General features: G+C 40.8%; 1 protein-coding gene across 8 annotated transcripts in view; it reads right to left on the bottom strand.

Annotated features, from left to right (window-relative positions):
- Positions 1–25,483, bottom strand: part of LOC134344115 (prominin-1-A-like) — a 168,683-nt gene that overhangs the window by 51,936 nt on the left and 91,264 nt on the right. For all 8 annotated transcript variants that reach the window (XM_063043405.1, XM_063043406.1, XM_063043408.1 and 5 more), the window contains exons 4-5: positions 16,747–16,805; positions 14,166–14,371 (exon numbers count right to left, since the gene is read on the bottom strand). In XM_063043405.1, coding sequence (XP_062899475.1) covers positions 14,166–14,371; positions 16,747–16,805 — 265 coding nt within the window. The remainder of the gene's footprint in view (positions 1–14,165; positions 14,372–16,746; positions 16,806–25,483) is intronic.

Here is a 25,483-nt window from a genome sequence, read left to right as displayed (position 1 = left end):
TGTATTTAAAGAGACCCCCCCACCCCCCGTTCAATTATATAATTCATTACAGGTTATACGTGTAAATGTGAATTGCATACGTTATCACGCTACATGATATGTGCACACCTCGCTTACAGTACAGACGAAGCTAGACCTCCAATTCAGACTCCCATGTGTTCCTTCGAATTAGTTTAATGCTTTGAATTCACAAAATCTAATGCTATCCTATCAAGTTCCACATGGATTTTATCATTCAAGGAGGTCACTCCTCATTCTCCCAAACTTGAGTTTAGGCCTGATCTGCATAGGTCTACAGCTTCCTATTCCTCCTTCCAGAAAATGTGGTGGGCCTTACACTCCCTATGTCACAAGTGATATACTAAATCTGTACACAATACTCCAGCTGCTGTTCCACCATTTCTGTATATAATCATATAAAATGATTTGGGCAAGAAAACCCATTTACCACCTACTGTGCCCCCTTCCCCTACTGATGACTCAATATGACTCCATGGAGAACACCACTTGGAGGAGGTACTGAGAGTGCAGAACGTGCTGTACTCAGGGGAGGACTTCGCTGTCTATCATGAGTGGCAAAGCAGCACCACCACATGGAGCCAGCTCAAAGGATATTGCTAATAGATTGGGTTTGTGGCAGGTACATAATGAGGGAACTGAGAAGGGAAAAACTTACCCGATCTCAGCTTTGCCAATAAGCATTCTCAGGTGCACCTACCTGCATTGTTCTTGCGGAGATGAAACACCATCTGCAATGAGAAGAGGACTGTATCATGTGGCATCGCCACCATACTAGTTGGGGTAGGGCTAGCATCCATGAGGCACCACATGTCGCATCAACAGCCGAACTGTATTTGACCACAATTAGCAACCTCATGGCCTAGTGGTATATCCCCAGTTCCACGATCAAACCCGTTCAGTGAAGATTTTAGGAGAGGATTCCAGGAACAACGCACCTCAATGACAATCAATTGAGCGAGAAGACAGGACTACTTACATGCCAAACAGCATGCAATAGACAGATTAAGCAATGCCACAAGCAACAGATCAGAATTAAGATCTGCAGTCCTGCTGCTTATGATAGATGATTGCTGAACTCATTGCAGGCAGCTCCACAGATATCACCATCCTTAATGATGGGGGAGCCCAACACACCAGTGTGAAAGAGGAAGCTGAAGCATTTGCAAGGATCTTCAGCCAGAAAATGGCAGGTGAATAACGTATCTCAGCCACCTTCAATGGTCCTCAGCACCATAGACACCAATCTTCAGCCAATTCAATTCACTCCACATGATATCAAGAAAGGGCTAAAGGCATTGGATACAGCCCCAACAATATTTCAGGAATAGCACTGAAGACCTCTGCCCCAGAACTTGGCTGCACCCTTGGCCAAGCTGCCCCAGTACAGCTAGAGCACTGAAATGAACCCAACAATGCGGGAAGTTAATCACGTACATCCCGTCTTAAGAAACAGGACAAATCTAATCCAGCCGATTGTCGCCCTGTGAGTCTACTCTCGATTATCAGCTTAATTATAGTGGCCCTCCGGTGGTCAGGGCTGACCACAGATGTTGCACCCTCCTCATGCTGCTGGGGCAGTACTATCTGTGGCTGAGGAGACCAAAGCGAGAGGGTCAGTCTGTTGCAAAGGTCACATCTACAAGTGGTCTCAACTCTGGTGAAGGTGTACTGTTACCTTCTTTGTGCCCACTTGCCTTCTGCCGCTTTCAGGAATATTTCCTGATAAAGTGTTGTTTCAGAGGGTTTCTCCACCTGGTGCGATCGGCTGCAAGTTCCTCCCAGGACTCTGGCCCAGTGCCCTCGGGTCCCATCTGCAGACATCTTTGTAACGCAGTTGCGGGCAGCCTGTGGTCATCTTGCCTGAAGCCAGTTCACCTGAGCAGGGTGTACATGCTCGGGAGGTCAGCACAAGAGAGAACCTCAGCTCTGGGTATTCTGTCTCTCCAGGAGATGCCCCAGATGCGACAAAGGCACCTTAACTGGAAGCTGTTGAGCCTTCTCCCCTCCTTGGCTTATGTCGTCCAGGTCTTGCTGCTGTACAGCAGTGTACTGCTGACAGAAGCATTATATACTGCCACCCTTGTGTTGATTGAGAGTTTGGAGATCTCCCAGACTTGTGTGGTGAGGCAGGCAAGAGCTTTTGCAGCCTTCCCAATGCACCTGTTGATTTCTGTATCTGAGCAAAGGCTGATTCAGTTGTAGTTATCAATGGCAACGTCTGGTGGCGCCTCCACCTCGTGTCCCAAGACATTTGTCTTTTTCAGGCTGATAGTCAGACCAAATTTGTTGCAAGCCTGGGAGAAGCGATCCATCAAGCTCTGAAGGTGCTGCAGAGTGAGAGTTGTGATTACTGTATCATCAGCAAACAGTACGACTCTGATCATAGCCTAGTGCACTTTGATTTTGGCTCTTAGGTGGGCGAAGTTAAAATGTCCACCTGGTGGGATCTAGTGTGGAGGTAGATTCCCTCTGTTGCAGCGCCAAATGCATGCCTTAGCAGAAGGGCAAAGAAGATCCAGAAGAGAGTAAAGGTAGCAGATGCGGAGAGATATGTTAGTTCCGAAAATACATGAGGAAGCTTACTATTGTGGAACGGGCAGTTGCGTTTATTAGTTTCTTTGTGCATGGGACAAACTAAAATGTGCGATGAGATATCACTCTAGTTGAAGGAGCAGCACCTTGTATTCAGTCTCTGTACTCTCCAACCTGATGGCATGAACATTGATTTCCTTGAACTTCCTGTAATGGTCCACCCCTTCCTTCTCTATTCCCCATTCCCTTTTTCTCCCTCACTTGCCTGCCCATTGCCTCCCTCTGGTGCTCCTCCCCCTTTTCTTTCTTCCAGGACTTTCTATCCTCTCTTATCAGACTCCCCCCTCTCCAGCCCTATATCTCTTTCACCAATCAACTTCCCAGCTACTTGCTTTATTCCCACCCCCTTCCTGGTTTCACCTATCACCTTGTTTATTCCTCCCCTCCCCCACCTTCTAACTCTGACTCATCTTTTTTTTCTCTCTCCTGTCCTGGTCTGAAACATTGGATGTACTCTCTTTCACAGATGCTGCCTGGGCGGCTGAGTTCCTCCAGCATTTTGTGTGTTGCATGGGTGGCAAGTAACATTTGTGCAACACAAATGCCAGGCAGTGTCCAACTATCACCCAATGAGACTTAGTGGCATTGGCAGAACTGAATTTTCTGCTGTAAGTATCCTTGAGGTTACCACTGACCAAAACTGAACTGCAGTAGCTATATCACTATGGGGCTACAAGAACAGATCAGAAGTCTGGAACCCTACAGTGAGTAAATCACCAGCAATTCCCCAAAGGCTAGCCTCCAGCCACAAGGTTCAAGTCAGGTGCATGATAGAATACTCCACCTACCTCGATAACTGCACCTTCAACAACACACCGCACATGATAGCTGCCACCAACGTACATCAGCAGCAGTTTGTACCAGCTGTAGGGTGCAGTGCAGCAACTCACCAAGGCTCTTTAGAAAATAACTTTCAAACCCACAACCTCCAGAAGCAAAGCACAAGTACACTATCAACTGGAAGACATCCTTTAAACCACGCAGCATCCCAAGGTACCTTCACTGATGCTGGATCCATTAGGGAGGGCATTATTGTGTACTCACACTTCAAGAACTGCAGTGGTTCAAGAAGGCAACTTGCTACTACCTTAAAGGACAATTAGGGATTCACAATTAAATGCTGCCTCTGCCTGAAAAGCCCACATCCCTTGAAAATAAAAGTACAACGCCTTTATTATTCTACTCCAACTTTCAAATTTTCTACCATAGTGAATAACATTTTTCCACATTGTATTCAACCAATCATATCCTTGTTCATTCATTACACCGCCCTTCAAGATTCTCTGTATCCTCATCCCAGACTGGCAGCTAGCTTAGCTATTGAATATATTAAACACTGCCACCTCATATGAGCAAATGCTTGGAACCGCACTCACATCCCCATCTACATCAACGGAGCTGTAGTGGAACATGTATCAAGCTTCAAATTCCTTGGTGTCCACATTTCCGAGGATCTCACCTGGTCCCTGAACTCCACCATCCTGATCAAAAAGGCACAACAGCGCCTTTATTTCCTGCGGAGCATCAAGAAAGCTCACCTCTGTCCCAGGATACTGACGGACTTTTACTGCTGTACCATTGAGAGCATACTCACCAACTGCATCTCAGTGTGGTATGGCAATTGTCCCATATCGGACTGCAAAGCACTCCAGTGTGTGGTGAAAACTGACCAACAGATTATAGGCACCCAATTGCCCACCATTGAGAACATCTACCGTAAATGCTGCCTGGGCAGGGTGAAAAGCATTATCAAGGATGCATCTCACCCTAACCATGGACTTTTTACTCTCCTTCCATCCAGTAGCGCTACAGGAGCCTCCGTTCCCACACCAGCAGGCACAGGAAGAGCTTCTTCCCTGAGGCTGTGATTCTGCTGAACCTCACATCACAGCACTAAGCAGTATTACACCCATATTGTACTGTCTCAGTACTTTTATATTTGTGTGCTGTAGCACTTACCTTTTATTTGCAGTTATTTTGTAAATTCTTTGCATTTCTGGTCAGATGCTAACTGCATTTCATTGGCTTTGTATCTGTACTCGGCACAATGACGATAAAGTTGAATCTAATCTAATATCAGCGAGTTCTCCAATAATATTAAGAGCCATGAGAAATGCAATCAAAGTGCACTTCTGAATTGAACATTAAAGTTTTTCCAAATATCAATCACTGCAGAATGAAATATTTCTATGAAGCCAAGTTTAAAAGTTATATGTGTAGCATACTGTATACACCCCAAATCATTATTACAGGCTGAGTACTCCTTACCCAAAATTGGAATTTTTTTTGAGCACTGGCATGACATCACAAATGGAAAATTCCTTAAGATACTGGGAGGGCTCCCAGGTGATGCACAGTTCACCGTGCACCATAGATGTATGTAATGAAGAGCAGTTAATGGAAAAAAAATTAAATAAACACTGCATAAAACAAAAAAAAATTAGGATTTCGATCATGTACTGTATCGTCAGCGGAGAAAACATATGCCACTTAGATAGTATGCATGAACCAAGCAAAGATCTATCACAACAAACTGAGAATTGAAGCTAGTTGTGAATATTCAGCAAGATGGTTGCAGAAATTTAAACGGCATGACACTAAATTTTTTTTAAAGTGTCTGCTGATCACAAAAACTTAGCACCAGAACACGTCTACAAAGCTGATCGTTTTTATACCTTACATAAAACCTAAAAAAAGTGAAATACAAATACTGTAACCTTTTCAACAAAACACGACACTCATAAGTAAAGAATGAAAACTTGCCGTTGAGTATTTTTGTTCAACGGCTGAATCAGGTATTCTCCTAATGCTGCTGTGTTGCTTTTGTTATCCTGAACACATTATATTTTCATTACATTCATAGTTGTAATAATTTTTACTGTTCAGGATATACTGTGTGTGATGAACAAAGACTGTTTACCAGTAGCACATAGGTTCAGAGTCGGAAATGATGGTGATCCCAAGCTATCTCATTATCTATTCCAAAATCAAAAAAAAATCCGAAATCCAAAACACTTCTGGCCCCAACCATTTTCAATAAAGGATATCCAGCCTGCAGTGGACTTTTTTTGCTTGTTTTACCAGATGGTACTCAGTAAAAGCAAAAACTACATTACACCAACTTTTATAATCCTATTTTATTTGAGAGTTTTTTAAAAAATGACTGCATACCATACACATTTTTTCTAAACTTCTGTAGCAAGCCCCACCATCTCTCAGCATCGCTCAACTACGCCATATCCCACCCAGCTACTTTTCCCCAGATTGCCCATTTACGCACATTACCTGATGTAGGTGACATAACTTGTCAAACCTGCTGTTTCACTTTTTCTTTTCCCATCCCAACCACAGTCAATATGGATGTAGTGTTTAGGGACAGTTCAACAAAGGCTAAATTTAAGAGATGTTTAGTTGTAGCATTTGAAATTATAATTCAAATGATATAATCATAATTCAAATATCTATGGTACCATGTTTAAACTCAGTCCAAGATCATTTATGCCAAATGAAAATAACCCGACCTTGAAATCAATTGGTTATATCACAAGGCAGCAGCCATGAATAATTTTGTAATGACATACTCTAGACAGAGATTCAGAGGCCCAGCTCAATAAACCAGTCCAGTTTGATAGAACCGACAACAGCTCAATTCATCCCCATTCTGTGCTTAATAAAAACTGTACAAGTTACTGTGGGAATTCACAAATGGTCCTCAAGGTAGGGTTGAGGAACAGGATCAAGATGGAGTGGCAAGAGTAGTTCTATATTCAACACCTTTCTCACATTTCAGGACAAAACCTTGTTTGCATTATTCATTCAATGAATCCAAAGGCTCCAAAATGTTAACCTACTGATGCAACATCTGATCAATGGCATTGTACAAACAACCCCTTCACTCTTGAACAAGAGGAAATGTGAGGAACTGCAACAGCAAAACAGTGCCTTGAACTGTCACAACTTTCCAACACAGGCGCAATAATATACATGTCCTTTCTGCACTTGTGGTGCAACAGTATGGACACTCCTTTACACTGTCTAATTTACTTTATTTCCTTATAGTAGGACAGAATTATTGCATTCCACTTTTTCAAGCTACTTGTTGGCCACAAGTATCATGCAACTTTGGACTCAGCTAAAATTGACAGAGCTCATCCTTTGGATAGCATCAGTTTTCAAACCTCAAGGAATCTAAAACAACGCCAAGTGACTTAGCAATTTACAAGTTACCATGGTAACAGCAATGAAAACCACAAGCTCCCCTCTTCCTCCCTCATTTCTAACAGTTAAACAGCTACAATATTCAGAGCTGCTCCATTGTCTGGCATCTATAAAGGACAAAAGATTTTAAGCCAAGCAAAGCAATTGATGGTGGGATGGGACAGTAGGGCAATCCATGGCCATGGTAGGTAATTTAAATAGATTTATTTCACATACGAATATTCAACATTTAACTAGAAACATAAAATTACACTTGCATTTAAATCACTGTTTAATAAACAAGTCACCACTTACAAAATGCATGTTTCCCTTCAAATAATGTTTGTTTATAATTTATACTTGCCTAAATGATACTACGTAAACATAGCAACATACATAAAAGTTGCTGGTGAACGCAGCAGGCCAAGCAGCATCTATAGGAAGAGGTGCAGTCGACGTTTCAGGCCGAGACCCTTCGTCAGGACTAACTGAAGGAAGAGTGAGTAAGGGATTTGAAAGTTGGAGGGGGAGGGGGAGATCCAAAATGATAGGAGAAGACAGGAGGGGGAGGGATAGAGCCGAGAGCTGGACAGGTGATAGGCAAAAGGGGATACGAGAGGATCATGGGACAGGAGGTCCGGGAAGAAAGACGGGGGGGGGGTGACCCAGAGGATGGGCAAGAGGTATATTCAGAGGGACAGAGGGAGAAAAAGGAGAGTGAGAGAAAGAATGTGTGCATAAAAATAAGTAACAGATGGGGTACGAGGGGGAGGTGGGGCATTAGCGGAAGTTAGAGAAGTCGATGTTCATGCCATCAGGTTGGAGGCTACCCAGACGGAATATAAGGTGTTGTTCCTCCAACCTGAGTGTGGCTTCATCTTTACAGTAGAGGAGGCCGTGGATAGACATGTCAGAATGGGAATGGGATGTGGAATTAAAATGTGTGGCCACTGGGAGATCCTGCTTTCTCTGGCGGACAGAGCGTAGATGTAAAGATGTAAAGCTGTAACTGTAAAGATGAAGCCACACTCAGGTTGGAGGAACAACACCTTATATTCCGTCTGGGTAGCCTCCAACCTGATGGCATGAACATCGACTTCTCTAACTTCCGCTAAGGCCCCACCTCCCCCTCGTACCCCATCTGTTACTCATTTTTATGCACACATTCTTTCTCTCACTCTCCTTTTTCTCCCTCTGTCCCTCTGAATATACCTCTTGCCCATCCTCTGGGTCACCCCCCCCCCGTCTTTCTTCCCAGACCTCCTGTCCCATGATCCTCTCGTATCCCCTTTTGCCTATCACCTGTCCAGCTCTCGGCTCTATCCCTCCCCCTCCTGTCTTCTCCTATCATTTTGGATCTCCCCCTCCCCCTCCAACTTTCAAATCCCTTACTCACTCTTCCTTCAGTTAGTCCTGACGAAGGGTCTCGGCCTGAAACGTCGACTGCACCTCTTCCTATAGATGCTGCTTGGCCTGCTGCGTTCACCAGCAACTTTTATGTATGTTGCTTGAATTTCCAGCATCTGCAGAATTCCTGTTGTCTACGTAAACATAGTTTAAATCATCACTTCATGGTTCAGCCAATCTGAGCATTAGGTAAAGCAACAATGTCAAACATGTAAATGTTAATTATTCCTGATAAAAACTCTATTCTACCAAGAAACAGCTTACTCTAGTTGCATTTATTTTAGTTTTTGAACAGCGAGCTCTTTCTCCATTTCCAGTTCAATGCCCTGAGGAGCAGCATCAAATGATATGCTTTTTAAATATGTTATTTAACCTCATCATCAAAAGGAAACTGATAGCTGGGTACAAGTGGATAGCTACAATGCTTGCTTTATTAATTCAATGAGCTTCAACAACAAGATTAAAATTAGGTAAATCATAATCAATTCTATATTCTTAGAAAGACCTCTTTGTTCCTGTTTTGTAAAGCAAGGATAGACAGTATCCACAGGCTTTCAAGGTCATCTACACTATTAAACAGAACAAAGGGTCTTTGAAGACAAGAGAGATGTAAAGAAAACAAAGGCTCTTTCAGACAAATAAAAATTCCCATGTATTCAGTTTTAAATTATTATGCCATAGCATAGTACAGAACCTGGCTTAATACAGAAACACACCTGCATTTTGTGCTTTAAATGTATTCAGCTCTTGGATCTGTTGCCAAGTTATTCTTTTGCCGTTGCACAAGGAAGCATTAAATTTACTAAGTGGTCATACAATATCCATTTTTCCCCTAATTAAATGAAAATCAAAACTGCAGGCTTTCTTCCTTCCTTCCCCACCCATTTCAGAAATGGGAAGGTTTATTGACAGTCTGGCTATTGCCATTGAAGAAATGGATCCTTTGATTGAAAAAAACAACGGGTTTCAGTCAAAGTTGTGTAGGAGTGAGGCTGCACTAGTTTAGAAAGATACTCCAGATTAACAGAGACTACAGATTTAAAAAATGAGGCAGCAGACAATAGTGAAAGACCAGATGAATCAAAAATCAGGTTTAGCATCACCAGCACATGCCATGAAATTTGTCTTTGCAACAGCAGTACAATGCAATAGATAATAATACAGAAAAACGTGAATTGATAGAATTAAATGATCCCTTGTGCATTTATTGGAGAAGATTTCAAAAGGAGGAATTGCATTATGAATGGACATACGAAGAGTAAGGAGGCTCTATTTGCCCATCATTCCCTGCCCCCCCACCCCCATCTGGTTTACCTATCACTCCTCATTCATACTGCTATAGAATGACAAGCATTCATCTTCGCACTGTTCTACTGCCAGGTCTCAACCCAAAACATCAACTAGTCCCGTCTCCACTGATAATAGATGACCTGCTAAGTTCTTCCAGCATTGTTTTCAGTTCCTGAATCTGCCATCTCTTCTGTCTTTCTAAGATTTTTGTTTTAAATGGAGGGTAAAAATACTAGGAAGCAACTGGAAAGAACAGTAGTCAACATGCAGCTTTTGATGAGCTACAAGGAAAAGATAGGAGAGGAGCACTGACATCACTGGAATGACACTCCAGGAAGGAACAAAGCTGAAGGTTGAGAATTTTGATAGCAATTAAACCACAATTGGGATGAAAGCAGACAGATGATATTATTGAGCTAGAATTAAGCATGGATAATGTTGAGTCAGACTTGGGAATTAATAAAAAGCCAAACGTGCCAAGAATGGCAGTTTAGGATTAGACGTCAAACAACAGCAATTAGCACAAGGGCAGACAGAAGGTTGACAAAAATGCCATTTATGGGATCTACATTCTGAGGGATTTTATTTTTAAAGCTAGATTTCTATACCTGAGATCAGTTCAAATAACCTTTTGCTGTCTAAAGGTATCATAGAATACAAGTAAAATGCAAGTTCTGTCTTAAAGATGAAGAGGGATCTCAATGAAACCTACCAAATATCGTAAAGCCTGGATACAATGGATGTGAAGAGGATGTTTCCAATAGTAGGAATGTCTAGAATCAGAGCATACAACCTCAGAGTAGAAGGACATCCCTTTAGAACAGAGATGAGGTGGAACTTCTTTAGCCAGAGGGTGACGCATCTGTGGAATTCATTGCCACAGACAGCTAGAGGTCAAGTCATTGGGTATGTTTAAAGCGAAGGTTGACAGATTCTTGATTATTAAGGACATCAAAGGTTAAAGAGAGAAGGCAAAAGAATGGAATTGAAAGGAAAATAAATCAGGCATGATCGAATGGTTACACAGACGATAATTATGGGGGATTTTAAAGTCAGGAAGGTACTGGATCTCAGGAGAGGGAGTTTGTAGAATGCCTACGGGATGGCTTTTTGGAGCAGCTTGTCCATAAGCCCACCAGGGGATCGGCTGTTTTGGATTGGGTGCTGTGTAATGAACCTGAGGCGATTAGGGAGCTGGAGGTAATGGAATCCCTTGGAAGTAGTGATCATAATATGATTGAGTTCAGTTTCAAATTTGAAAAGGAGAAGCTGGTATCAGATGTATTGATATTTCAGTGGAACAAAGGAAATTACAGTGGTATGAGAGAGGAACTTGCCCAAGTCGACTGGAAAAGTAAGCTAGATGGAGGGATGGTAGAGCAGAATTGGATGAAATTCCTACAAGAAATAAGTGCAGGAAAAATACATTCCAAGAAAAAAGAAAATGATGAATGGAAAAATAGCACAAATGTGGCTAACGAGAGAGGTTAAGGCTAAAATAAAAGCAAAAGAGACGGCGTACAAGGAAGCAAAAATCAGTGGGAAAACTGACCAATGAACGACTTTTTAAAACTTACAGAAGGAAACTAAGAAAGTCATTAGGAAAGAAAAGATGAATTATGAATTATGAAAGGAAGTCGGCAATTAACATAAAAAAGGATAATAAGAGTTTTTTTAAATATATGAAGAGTAAAAGAGTGACACGGGTAGATATAGGACTGATTGAAAATGATGCTGGAGAAATTATAATGGGTAACAAAGAGATGGCAGAGGAACTAAATGAGTATTTTGCATCAGTCTTCACAGTGGAAGACATTAGCAATATACCTGATAGCCAGAGGTCTCAGGGAATAGAATTAGGTACAGTCAAGATTACTAGGGAGAAAGTGCTTCGAAAGCTACATGGACTAAGAATAGATAAGTCTCCCGGACCAGATGAGGTGCACCCATGGGTTCTGAACGAGGTGGCTTTGGAGATTGTGGAGGCATTGGAAATGATCTTCCAGGAATCAAGTCTCTGACATGGTTCCAGAGGACTGGAAGGTCGCAAATGTAGTTCTACTGTTTAAGAAAGGAGGGAGGCAGCAAAAAGAAAATTACAGACCTATTAGTCTGACATCAGTAGTTGGAAAGTTATTGGAGTCGATCCTCAAGGACGAGGTTATGAAATACCTCGAGCTGCATGACAAGATGGGCCCAAGCCAGCATGGTTTCATGAAGGGAAGATCCTGCCTCACCAAGCTATTGGAATTTTTTGAGGTTATCTCAAATAAGATTGACAAGGGAGAGGCTGTGGATGTTGTGTATTTGGATTTTCAAAAGGCCTTCGATAAGGTGCGGCATAAGAGGCTGCTTAATAAGATGAGAGCACATGGAATTACAGGAAAGATATTAGAATGGGTGGATCATTTGGCTGATAGGCAGAAAACAAAGGGTGGGAATAAAGGGATCCTATTCTGATTGGTTGCCGGTTACTAGTGGTGTTCCGCAGGGGTCGGTGTTGGGGCCGCTTCTTCTTACAATGTATATCAATGATTTAGATTATGGATTAAATGGTTTTGTGGCGAAGTTTGCGGATGACACTGAGATAGGTGGAGGAGCAGGAAGTGTTGAAGAAACAGAAAGGTTGGAGAGAGACTCGGTCAGTTGAGGAGAGTCGGCAAAGAAATGGCAGATAAGATACAATGCTGAGAAATGTAAGGTTGTACATTTTGGAAGAAGAAATAATTGGGCAGATTATTATTTAGATGGGGAGAAAATTCAAAAATCAGAGGTGCAAAGGGACCTGGGGGTCCTCGTACAGGATACCCTAAAGGTTAACCACCAGGTTGGATTGGCAGTAAGGAAAGTGAATGCTATGTTGGCATTCATTTCAAGAGGAATAGTGTATAAGAGTAAGGAGGTGTTGATGAGGCTCTATGGATCACTGGTGAGACCTCATTTGGAATACTGTGTGCAGTTTTGGGCCCCCTATCTTAGAAGGGATGTTCTGATGTTGGAGAGAGTTCAGAGAAGATCTACAAGGATGATTCCATGGAATGCAGGGGTTAACATATGAGGAGCGTTTGTCGGCTCTTGGACTGTATTCATTAGAGTATAGAAGAATGAGAGGGATCTCATAAAAACATTTCGAATGTTGAAAGGGTTGGACAGAGTAGATGTGGAAAGGCCGTTTCCCTTGGTGGGCGAGTCCAGGTCAAGAGGCCACAGTCTTAAAATTAGAGGGTACCCATTTAAGAGATGAGGAGAATTTTTTTTTAGCCAGAGGGTCGCGGATTTATGGAATTCGTTGCCACATACAGTTGTGGAGGCCCGATCATTAAGGGTGTTTAAGGAGGAGATTGATAGGTATCTAATTAGTCAGAGTATCAAGGGATATGGGGAAAAACCTGGAAATTGGAACTAGATGGGAGAATAGTTTAGCTCATGGTGGAGTGGCGGAGCAGACTCGATGGGCCGAATGGCCCACTTCTGCTCCTTTGTCTTGTGATCTTGATAGACCTTATTGTTTCTGGATTTTGTGGTCTATCTTCCCGAAGGACCCAATAGTAATCAGTCTTAACCACAAATATATTATGGTCATCAAAAGATCTAACATGTTTTGCTATTCATTATTATTTGTTAAATTGTAATAAGCATTGACTATTTGCAAGAAATCAATAGGTGCTGGGGTCCATCACTTACCAAGGGAATATCTCTTAAGAGGGCAGATTAAACCCATGAACTGGAACTTAAGTAATAATATTGCTGAGTTAGTTTTAAGTTTTTCCTCAAAAGTAAATGCTGGTCTTAACATTTTCTTGCCAAATGGTGAATTCTCACAGCTTTAAGAAAATCAAATGTTTATGACCGTTTCCAAAGATAACATTAAGACCCATTGGCAAATTGCTAGTATTTAGTGTGCCAGAGACAGCAAACATTTAGTGGGAATGGGAAGAAAAAGATTTTCCTTGCATGTATATAACACCTGGAGTGAGTAATTGTGGTGGTAAGGGGAAAATAAGTAATCTCATAATGAAGCAGACAAAAACTAAGGAGCCTGTAGCTAACCTGCGTGTGATAGTGTGGGGGTAAAAAAAAAGTAGACATGGAAAAAAAATATATAGATGGCAATAATGGCTGACAAGACTGCAGAGATTGTAGTTTTTCAAAATTTCCTACATTTTAGAAAGATCTGTGAATTGGAACACAGCAGCTCAGTGAATATGCGGTTATTTCATTCCTGGATTGAATGGGTTGCCTTATGAGGAGAAACATATATACAGGCCTATTCTCACTAAAGTTCAGAAGAATAAGAAGTGATCTTATTGAAACCTAAAATATTCTGAGGGACTGACAGTGCAGATGATAAATGGATTTTATTTAACAGGAAGTCAACAGAACACAGGATTGCCTACTTAGAGAGAGGACATGAGTTTTAGAAATTCTGTACTCAAGAGAGCTATGGATCATTGAATAATTCACAGCTGAGATAGATCATGGCCTCAGCTATACAAGTCTAACTAGAAGACACATGGCCTATTCCCACTCCTGTCACTATCAGGGGAAAAGCATCAACATTAATTACTTCATTTGGGGTTTCCTCTAAACAAAGCAAGCAAGTGTTACTAACGCCAGGGTCAATACATCCAAACAAATGTGTTGCTATTTGAACTTACGTTATAAGTACAGTTACAAGTAGTAAGGTTGTTGCAAAGCAGCTTCTCCTACAATCAGCATTTTTCTTCTGTCGCTGGTGCAGCTCCCCTCCACAGTTGTCACAGCAACGGCACATGCAGAAACACAGGCCCAAAATAGGCATGAGCAGAACAAACACAATTCCCAAAGCTGCACAAACGATGAATCCAATCTCATAGTATATTATCTGTTTCGAAAGGAAAACATCATTAGATTTATCATCATAGCAAAGTCACTAAAAATCATAAAACTTGATCTTAGCTGGAAGATGAAAAATAGATTAAACATGTGCATGTAATAAATACAAAGGATACTCAGATAGAATTATCTTAATGTCAAAATGCTTTTTAACCAGCATTAAGTAAATATCCACTTCTAAATAAACGAGAAAAGCAGTTATTGAATATCATGTCATGTAAAAGATGGGAATGAAACAAAACAACCCATGAAATCTCGAGGTATTTTTGTGGAATTTTAGCCAAATTAGTATCTCATCTATTTATCTTTTTTCTTGTATCCCATGATACCTCACCCAAAACAAGGGGGAAAAAGCATTAATTGTATTAAGCATAACTCTTCAGGAAAATCCCTATAAAAATAATGTAACTATATTGACTCCCTCAAACCAGTTTCCCACTTTGAAACACTATGAATAAGATCACACTTGAACTTTAAAATAGACTCCATTTGTTTTCACAATGTGTCCTAACAATTTAACCCTTCAAGTCCAGGTATCATTCTAACAAAAGTGTGCTGTATCCCTACCAAGTGCTATATGTGCAATTGAATTTAGTGATGAAACCAATACTATAAAAAGGGAAAATAATGTCAAAGACAATGCTTATTTGAGAATTGAGGACTCCACAGGGGACTGTCTTGTCTCCCTTTCTCTTCACCATTTACACCTCGGACTTCAACTACTGCACAGAGTCTTGTCATCTTCAGAAGCTTTCTGATAACTCTGCCATAGTTGGATGTATCAGCAAGGGAGATGAGGCTGAGTACAGGGCTACGGTAGGAAACTTTGTCACCTGGTGTGAGCAGAATTATCTGCAGCTTAATGTGAAAAAGACTAAGGAGCTGGTGGTAGACCTGAGGAGAGCTAAGGTACCGGTGACCCCTGTTTCCATCCAGGGGGTCAGTGTGGACATGGTGGAGGATTACAAATACCTGGGGATACGAACTGACAATAAACTGGACTGGTCAAAGAACTGAGGCCGTCTACAAGAAGGGTCAAAGCCGTCTCTATTTCCTGAGGAGACTGAGGTCCTTTAACATCTGTCGGACGATGCTGAGGATGTTCTACAAGTCTGTGGAGGCCAATGCTATCATGTTTGCTGTTGTGTGCTGGGACAGCAGGCTGAGGGTAACAGACACCAACAGAATCAACAAACTCATTTGTAAGGCCAGTGATGTTGTGGGGATGGAACTGGACTCTCTCACGGTGGTGTCTGAAAAGAGGATGCTGTCTAAGTTGCATGCCCTCTTGGACAATGTCTCCCATCCACTACATAATGTACTGAGTGGGCACAGGAGTACAATCAGGCAGAGACTTATTCCACCGAGATGCAACACTGAGTGTCATAGGAAGTCATTCCTGCCTGCGGCCATCAAACTTTACAACTCCTCCCTTGGAGGGTCAGACACCCTGAGCCAATAGGCTGGTCCTGGACTTATTTCCTGGCATAATTTACATATTATTATTTAATTATTTATGGTTTTATATTGCTATATTTATACTCTATTCTTGGTTGGTGCAACTGTAACGAAACCCAATTTCCCTCGGGACCAATAAAGTATGACTATGACTATGAATCCCCACCTCTTCTTTCATAAAGTACCCTTGCCCCTGGTTTCAGTATTTTGCAAAGAATTGTTCGATATGAGAAAAATAGTCAAACATTCAAAGGAAAGGCAGGCGAAGGGGAGGGAGGAAGGGGAATGTTTCTATTATTTCTTGTCCCATTCATCCTGTTGTCTGATGTCAAATCAGGTTACCCATGTTTTCTCACAAAGTACATAGATTTGAGCAGAGGTTTATTTCTCCGATCCATACATTCTAAATTATAATGCAATTATAATTTATATCAATTTAATGTAAAATAACTAAGGCATTTAAATATTTTTAAATACTTATGTTTATTCATAACACTTTACCTTAACATCAACATGTCAAAAATTGGAGGGACTATTACCATGTCATATTAAAAAGTAATTTAAAATGGAATAAATATACCTGTAGCGTCAGAACAACTTTTTCTGGCTGTGCAGCCAAGGCAGGTGCATTTAAATAGATGTAATGAAGCATGCAAAAAGAAATTAGCAAAATTCAAACAAATGCTATAAATGCACAACATGGTCTCAAAAACAAAACACACTAATGACGAAATCCAATTTAAAACAAACAAAATGGGTTAATGCCAAACAATCAAACAGCATTACTAACCCAAGTACTACTACAACGTGAAATGCAAAAGCTGATTTGCAACCTGTTGCTTTTGAGGAACATTGAAACACGATCAAATATTGTAGACTGGGTCAGACTACTTAATTAACCATTACCTCTTGATACTGCTGTAGAACTTGTCTGTAGTTCTGCTTTATTACCTCAATGATCAATTCTGCAACAAAAAAGTTTGCAATTTTAAGTATCAGGTCTTTTATTCATTTGAAAATTCTCTGTCGATTATTAATTTCCAAAAAATACTTATTCCAAACAGAATCTATTTAGACTTTCATATCACGGCAAGATAATAATAATGACAATTGTAATGAAAGCACTTGAAATTATATAACACCATAACACTATTTACCCCCCTTGACTAATTATTCTCACATGGAAGCAATTGCATGGGAATATGTGATAATGCACACGAAAATTAATGGTTAGTATGAAATCATGTTCTGCAAAACAGAAGTGTTTTAAAATCTGTATCACTTTTGGCCACCAGCAACAGAAACGAGGAGAGAATGTTTACAAAAACTTATTCAGGTAGTCCAAGTGTGAAACAAAGAGCAAATAAAATTAAGAGGGGAAACTGTGAAAGAGGAATAAAAGTGAGGGCAGCAGAAGTGAGGCTGTAAGGGGGAGAGTGGGACAGGTGGAAAAAAAAGTTCAACATACAAGCACAAGCTGATAAGAATTGGTCTTTAATTGTGTTAAAGGTAAGCTTTTCTCTTGCATTGTTTTTTTTGCCAAAGTGGCCCCTTCATGAAAAATAAAGATCACTGTTCAATAGAATGCATAATTATAAGAATGACTCTTGTTGAACTTCTGTGCCATGATTTATACGTTTTCAACTCAAGAATGCACTGAAGATTGTGTGTGTATAGGGGGGGGTGCGGGCAGGAGGGGAGGTTAGAAAAGAAATTAAATTTGGCAAACAGAACAAGATTAATTTTGGTTTCAAGAAAGTTAATTGTGAAACTGAAAGCCTTATTATATTGAGCAAATCTGGTGCACATTTCTGCTGCCAGAAGTAGTGGCTGAGGCAGCATAGTAGCAACAAAGATAAGCCATTGAGACAGATACACGTAGCGGAGAAGTTTGGACGGCTGTTGGCCAAACGTGGGCAGATGGGACTAGCTCACTGGGCAACAGTCAGCATGGACAAGTTGGGCTGAAAGGCCTGTTTGCATGCTGTAGGTCTCAAGGACTTAATATTAACAAGTAGCAGTACATCATTAGACTGCGACAGTTAATTTTATTCACTATGATAAAATGACCACTGAAGACATTATCGGCAATTACTGGTGTTTGGCTCCTTTAGAGATGTCTCCAATGGCTGCTACTAGACACAACAGGAATTTAAAAAACTGAGCCTTACTGAACTCTAAGGCTTTAGAAGATTTTCTAACCTCCCTTAAAGATGCAGCAATTAGGAAATTGCTTTCCCTGTGCCAAGGAACAATATGCATTTAAGTACTTCAATATAGTCAAAGAACAAACTTTTTTTTGGGGGGGGGGTCAATGTTTCACATTTTAAATTGGGAATCACCTTAAATCAACCCACTATTTACAAAAGTACAACTTTAAGATTAATTTACTACATAGAGTTCTATAAAATGTTTTAGAGTGTTAAAAAAAAATGAAGGTTGAAGGTGAAATACAAGGCAAGAAGAAGAAAGGCTAGCCAACTAAGTCAATAACATAGCCAGTACCCTTCGCTGAAAACCCAGTGGAGTTTCATAGGGAAGGCAATGTTGCAACTATTGCATGTATCAAAAGGGTCAATGACATTTTTTAAAACTTGGCCTGTTAATTGATTTATTGATCATAATTCTCTTTCCAAGAAAATCTAAAGACATTGTTTAAACACTTTAATTGCAAGATTTATCTAAAAGGGTCAGCAATTTAGCGCTGAACAAAAGACTTGTTTCATATTCACAGAATCTAAATGAAATGAAATTCTTTAAGAACCATGGCTATACTCTTTTCTGTTCAGCAGCAATGCTCAACTTCATACTACCTTCCTAATAGGCAACTTGGTTTCCACTGCCCGGCACCACTACATCCGCTCTACTCACGATGGGAGAAAGGCAGGTGAATAACACAAGGGAAAAAAAATACAGACAGTAATGTACATCTTTGTGCAGCTGTGGCCTGTCATTATCAATTTAGCTGAATGCATAAATTGAAAGCTGGCACATTTGCCCCTACGATTTTCATGTCCAATAACCGAATTTTTATAAAATCTTAAAAATAAGTGCACAGCTGCAACATTCTATATGTATATTCCAAGACATATACATTGCAGCAGGAGTTTTAGGCCTTGCTAACAACTTATTTATTGAGATACAGTACACAATAGGCACTTCAAGCCACACCAAATGGAAATTCCTGGATTTAATCCTAGCCTAATCTTGGGACAATTTACATGACCAATTAACCTACCAGCTGATACTTCATTGGACTGTGGGAGGCAACCGGAGCACCCGGAGGAAACCCACGCAGTGATGGGGAGAATGTACAAACTCCTTCCAGGCAGTGGCAGGAATTGAACCCAAGTCTCCTGTAATGTAAAGCGTTGTGCTAACCACTATGCTACCATGCTACACAAACTGAAGATTTCTGCATTTCCTCCTCTGGGTATTGACATTCCGTGGACTTGTTGTTTGATAGGTTCACTGGCCATTGTATATAGTGCCTCATGTAGGTGAACAATACAAGTTAATGGACATATGAGAGAAAATAGTTTGCAGGAAAGAACAGGAGGAAAATGGAATTGCTCAGAGCTGACAGATTTAATGGACCAATGGCCTCCCACTGCATTGTAAGAAAATACAGGATGAGAGATATTGAGAGCCAGCAGTGCAAGATGCAGATTTCAAAATGTGCCAGCTTTCAAACTGTGTAATTTCAACTAATTTCATAAAGAAAGAGATGGAGAGTAATGATTACTAACCCCTCTCCTGCATAACAACACAATCTGTAGTAATACACAATCCTTCATGGATGCACTAAAAGATAACCACACTGCAATGATTGATAAATTTAGCTAACAGAAAGCTTTAGGACAGAGTAAATGTTCTTCATTTGCTCAGATTTGGAAATGTTCCTTATTGCAAACAACACAAAAAAGGTCAAGCTAGAGATGAAATTGTACTTTCTCCATCACCAATTTCAGCTCATGAGCATTGGGGAATTAAACTCATCTGCCATGGTGGTTGGGAGTTAAAACACAAGACAGTACAGATCAACAATGGGACTCCAGTAGGTATTACAATTCTGGACCAGATTTAAAGAACGATAAATTATCTCAAGCAATAACAATACCTGACCCACATTTGATTAGCAGCCAAATGCAGGAAGTCATACAGAGATACAAAAGGAAAACTGGCCTTTTAACCCATTGAATCAGCCAGCCATTTACACAAATCCTATATTAATCTCACAGTCTCCATTATCCTGATTTTCCCCACCTAGATACTAAGGGCAATGTACTGAACCAGCACATCCTTGGGAAGTGGTATGAAACCAGAGCACACAGTAAAACCACACAGTCACATGAAGAATGTACAGACAAGACTTATCACATCTCTGCCACTGTGAGGCAACTGATCATTTAGCTGTGCCCCTGTACTGGCCTACAACCTCGAGAGTTCATCAATAGATAATTGTCATGAATCCTAAGAAAATATCCAAGCAAATTTTCCTGAAATCTAGCTCAACTACCAGAGTAAAAAATTTCCTCTAATAGCTAAAATTAGATTGGAAAAATTTGGGTTAAGCATCAAAATTTTATTATTGCACATTAAAATTGCAAACATATTCAATGCATCACTACTCTTAATATTGTTGAGATTGAAACACGAAGGCAAACTTTTGTAAACCTCAGGTTCGGCCAACACGCGTTCATCTAGGGGAAGACAGCAACTGGCCCAGCCAAACTGAGAAACCTCATTTGTGTGGATGCTGTGTGATGTGTTGCCCAGTTACAAATCTGTACCGCAAAATATCAGACAGTACATCATGTGCAATGAAATGACTGAACTCTACAAATCTTAATCTGACTATAGGGTTAGTAAAGAAAATAAAAAGAAAAAGGGCCCTTTTTAATGAAATAGTCTAATATGCACGTTGGAGCTCATGGTTCCATCCATTCATTCCCCATCGACCTCCTCCACACGTCACTGACCCTTGGACCCTCTCTCCAAGTCCACTCCGTCCAGTGGTCTACCAACTCTCTCCACTCGCGTCTTCTCTCTCATCTCTCGCCGACAAAAGACCACGAAATCCCTTCTCTCAGACTCACAAGAATGTAGTTCTCATTGGATGGCGCACATTCCAAAGATGCCACTATCTCTAATCATAACCCAAACATTGCTGCTACAGAGAAGCCATTACTTTAGCTGTGAAACATTACAGCTCGTTGCACATGATTAAACTAATCAATCACAGACATTGCTATTAAATGCATTTTTCACAATTAGTTTGTACAGTTGATCTGAGTAAATTAAGACTATTTTGACAGTAATTTAATTATATACAATAACATGACCTAAATATATCAAACATCAAGTATAGTTTTAAAAAAATAATCATTAATTCTAAGAAAATTGCTTCAAATGATTCGATTTATTTTAAGATACAGGTACAATAGCACCAGAAAGAGCTTGTACTGCTTGACTGGAATAACATTTATATATAACCAAACAATTAGACCACATGGGGGAAAAAGTATGGATGCTGCTTCATGCACCCATACTTTACAGTACTGCTGATTACTTTTTTTAAAAGCCATACTTGATGTTCACCAGAGACGGATGATCTTCACCGCTGCCCTAAATGCCAGTAGCGTACTGGGCAGACAGACAGGAGGTGATAACATTTAAGACATGCCCCAGTTGGTGCACTCAACTCCGATGAACAGAACTCCAAGAGCACACCCAGATCCATATACATTTGGCTCTTCAGACCAACTTCATCTACACAGTTAAGGGCCATTTCTCATTCTTCAGTTTGATAAAGGTACTGAGTGTTGCTCACAACATGACGTATTATAAAAGACCAGTCTTACTGATTACACTTAATCATTGATCAGCTGCAGCATTACCACTACAGTGAACCCAGGGAATATACAACAGCATACTGCTGTGCACTCCAACAGCAAGTAAAACACAAGTCCTCTAACCTTTTGACACTGAGTCTTCTCTACACAGTGGGCATGCCTAAGCTTCCAAAAACATTCAGAAGAAGTTTTCTGCCTATCACAGAAACCAGTATTAAATACACCTGCAGAGAAACCAAACGGTCAGTCCATGTCAGAAGAAATTCGGGTTTGCCTGCTGAGATAGGTTACTGAAATTTACGCTCCAATCCCACTCTTTCCTGGCACAACACTTGATTATGGCTCCACTTCTATGGTATCCCTCAAGGGACTTTCCACCTCTAATCATTCGCATCAGCAGATTCTGGGTTTTCTTCTCAACAGTATCCCAACCTTACATCTGTTCAGATAATCTGCTTCCTGTTGTTGTTGCGTGAAAGTAGTCACCGAGAAGTATTAAAAAGGTATGAATCAGTCTCTTTACTTGATAAAGTGAGTCATAGCAGGCATCAGATGGAGACCCTTTTGGAGCCAGAGGTCTGCCCGACCCAACACTACATGGCATTTTATATGCTAAAGGTCACAGAAATATTCAGGACAATTCCATGCTTCTTAAGCTTCCTTTGAACTATACAGCACCCTCTTCGCACCCAAATACACACAAATAACAAACTTAAATCAGTATTGTGTGGTATTCCAATCAACTTGGTTCACAGTTCATTGGTCAGAGCTGCAGTTAGATTTAATCCAAAATTCATATTAGAGTCTGAAGACTAGTGGCTGAAGTCAGTTGCTGAAGTTATTTGCTATGTGTGCTAACCACCCCCCCCCTCAAAAATGCTCAACGCCGTTACAACCCCAATGATGGCCTTAGTTCTTGCTGAACAATTAAGAAAGTCTCTCCACTTATTTAAATAACACACATCAAAGTTGCTGGTGAACGCAGCAGGCCAAGCAGCATCTATAGGAAGAGGCGCAGTCGACTGCGCCTCTTCCTATAGATGCTGCTTGGCCTGCTGCGTTCACCAGCAACTTTGATGTGTGTTGCTTGAATTTCCAGCATCTGCAGAATTCCTGTTGTTTCCACTTATTTAAATACTGCTTCTTTGAAACGTTTATGATCCAATGGCATTTTTCTGCAAGAGGAAGAGTCTGACCTCTCCTACTAAGTTCCTTCTTCAATCCTTTACCTCTTCCACCCATCACCTTCCAACTTCATCTTCTCGCCCCCACATATCTCCCTCTCAGTTGATCTCACCTATCACTGGACAGCTGGTACTCTTTCCCCTCCACCCACCTTTTCATTCGAGTTTCTGCTCCCTTCCTTTCCAGTCCTGATGAAAGATCTCTGCTTGAAACACTGCCTGTTTATTCCCCCCCACAGATGCTGCCCGAACTGCAAGGTTCCTCTCACTCCTTTGCGTCGGTTCCCAATTTCCAGCATCTGCAGTGTTTTAGTCTCCATGTAACTGCTTCAGGTCAGATTAATTGCATCTACTGATAAAATGTGCCTGTTTGGGTAAAGTTGAATCAGACTACATATTGTTCATCTAGGTCAGTGCTATATCCATCAGGATAATCTGCTTAGTATTACTACATGCATCCTCTATTCTGAGTTGAGTTCTGGTCACCTCACTACAGGAAGGATGTGGATACTATAGAGAGGAGATTTACAAGGATGTTGCCTGGATTGGAGAATGTGCCTTTTGAGAATAGGTTGAATGAACTTGGCCTTTTCTCCTTGGAGCAATGAAGGATGAGCGAGGTGTATAAGATAATGAGAGGCAATGATCATGTGGATAGTCAGAGCTTTTTGCCCCAGGGCTGAAATGGCTAACGCAAGGGGGCATAGGTTTAAGTTGCTTGGAAGTAGGCACAGAGGGGATGTCAGGGGGAAGTTTTTTCACACAGAGTGGTGGGTGCATGGAATGCACTACCAGTGAAGATGGAGGAGGCGGATACAATAGGGCCTTTTAAGAGACTCTTAGATAGGTACACAGAGCTTAGAAAAACAGAGGGCTATGCGGTAGGGTAATTCTAGGCAGTTTCTAGAGTAGATCACATGGCCAATACAACACTGTTGTACATAATGTGCTACAGATCTCTATCTTCTATTCTTGATAGATATTTAGTTTTTTTTAAATCCTCAAATGAATTTGCAGCATGGCTATGATTGCTACAGTTACAGAATTTTGTTAAGGGGTGGAAAAAGTTTCAAATCCCTGGGGTTAGGTCAGACTTAATTTGCCCATGGTAAAATTTGGTTTCAGCTCCCCAATCATGCTGAGCTGAGCATCAAGACTCTGCTAGAGCTGTTACTTGTTTAAAGGTTTGTCATGGAACAAACTGCTCCCTGCAGCAACATTTGTAATAAGTTCCAGAGCGGCATTCTACGAGGAGCTATTGAACAAAGGATTTTTTTTTCTCTCCAGCATCATATGTGTTTGCCTTCATAGTCTTCAACTTGTTTTGTTGGCGTCTGCAGAGACCATGCACACCACAAATACATTTTTATCAATCCTTGGTGATCAAATTAAAAACCAAGTACAGTTTACTTCCATTTCTAATGGCAACAGTTTCTTTGCTATTAATAAAGTATGCAAATCTCCAAATATCACACCAATAGTGAATCACAACTTCTATTAAATATGTTTAAATAACTAAATTTTACTGCCACTTTACTGAACTCCTGATAAATCATTTTGATATATAAAATTATATTTAAAATCAAGCTATTAACTTTTATGTGGATGCATATTCAAAGTACATTTATTATCAAAAAATGTACGAATTATACAACCTTGCTCACAGGTAGCCACAAGGCAAAAAAGAACCTGAAAGAGCCCAATAAAATAAAATAAAAATAAAAAAAGACCAACACCTGATACACATAAGAAAGAAAAAAAAAACAAATCATGCAAACAATTGAAGCGAACAACAACATTCTGAACCAAATTGAGTCCTCGGATCCGAACCCCAGAGCAGCCCAGAGTAGGCCCAAAGCCTCGCTTATCAGTTAATAATGTTAGCAGACACAGAGCATAGCAGTAGGAGACATTCTTCACAGCCTCAGCACTATAGAGAGAGCAGTGACCACCACTATGGAGAGGGAGTGAAATTGGCTCTCGCCTCCAATCTTGAGACCATGTCTTTTCAGTCTATTTGGGCCAGCGTTTGAATTGACCAAACAACAGAGCAGCAAAAGGCTTCGGAGCCCTGGAGAGAGGAGTGAACACCGCGGAGAGTGAGCGAAATCACCTCTCGCCTCTGATCTGGGCTGGTGTTTAAATTGTCCAAACAGTGAATCATACCTCGCAGTAGGACCCAAGCACCACTGCAGCCCAGCAATGTGCTCCAGGCCCAGATCTCACCGCCCAGCCCGAAGCCACTCTCAAGCTCTTCAAATCAGCTTAGCACCCAGAACAATCCAACCTCACACCGAGGCCAGTTGTATGAGCATCGGAAATCCATCTGCAACAATTCTGCAACACACCACACTGCTCGCCTCTTCACTGTTTGTGCCAATAAATTTAACACAATTTACACCAGAAAGGGTATCTTTGAAAGTCATCATTCGTATTGGTGTGAGCATACTGTTTCAATTTAGAGGTTGTTGCATAGTTATAATACACGAATTGCAAAGCAAATGGTAAGAGGTATATTCATAATAATGTTTACTTCGCCTATGAATCATGTTGTGTTTTGAGGGAAAATTTAAAAAGCTTCTGTGAAGATTTTGACCTTTATTA

The sequence above is a fragment of the Mobula hypostoma genome, chromosome 3, assembly GCF_963921235.1.
Source record: "Mobula hypostoma chromosome 3, sMobHyp1.1, whole genome shotgun sequence".
NCBI lineage: Eukaryota > Metazoa > Chordata > Chondrichthyes > Myliobatiformes > Myliobatidae > Mobula > Mobula hypostoma.
The sequence above is the reverse complement of the archived record's forward strand: the minus strand, read 5'-3'. Positions and strand labels throughout refer to the sequence as shown.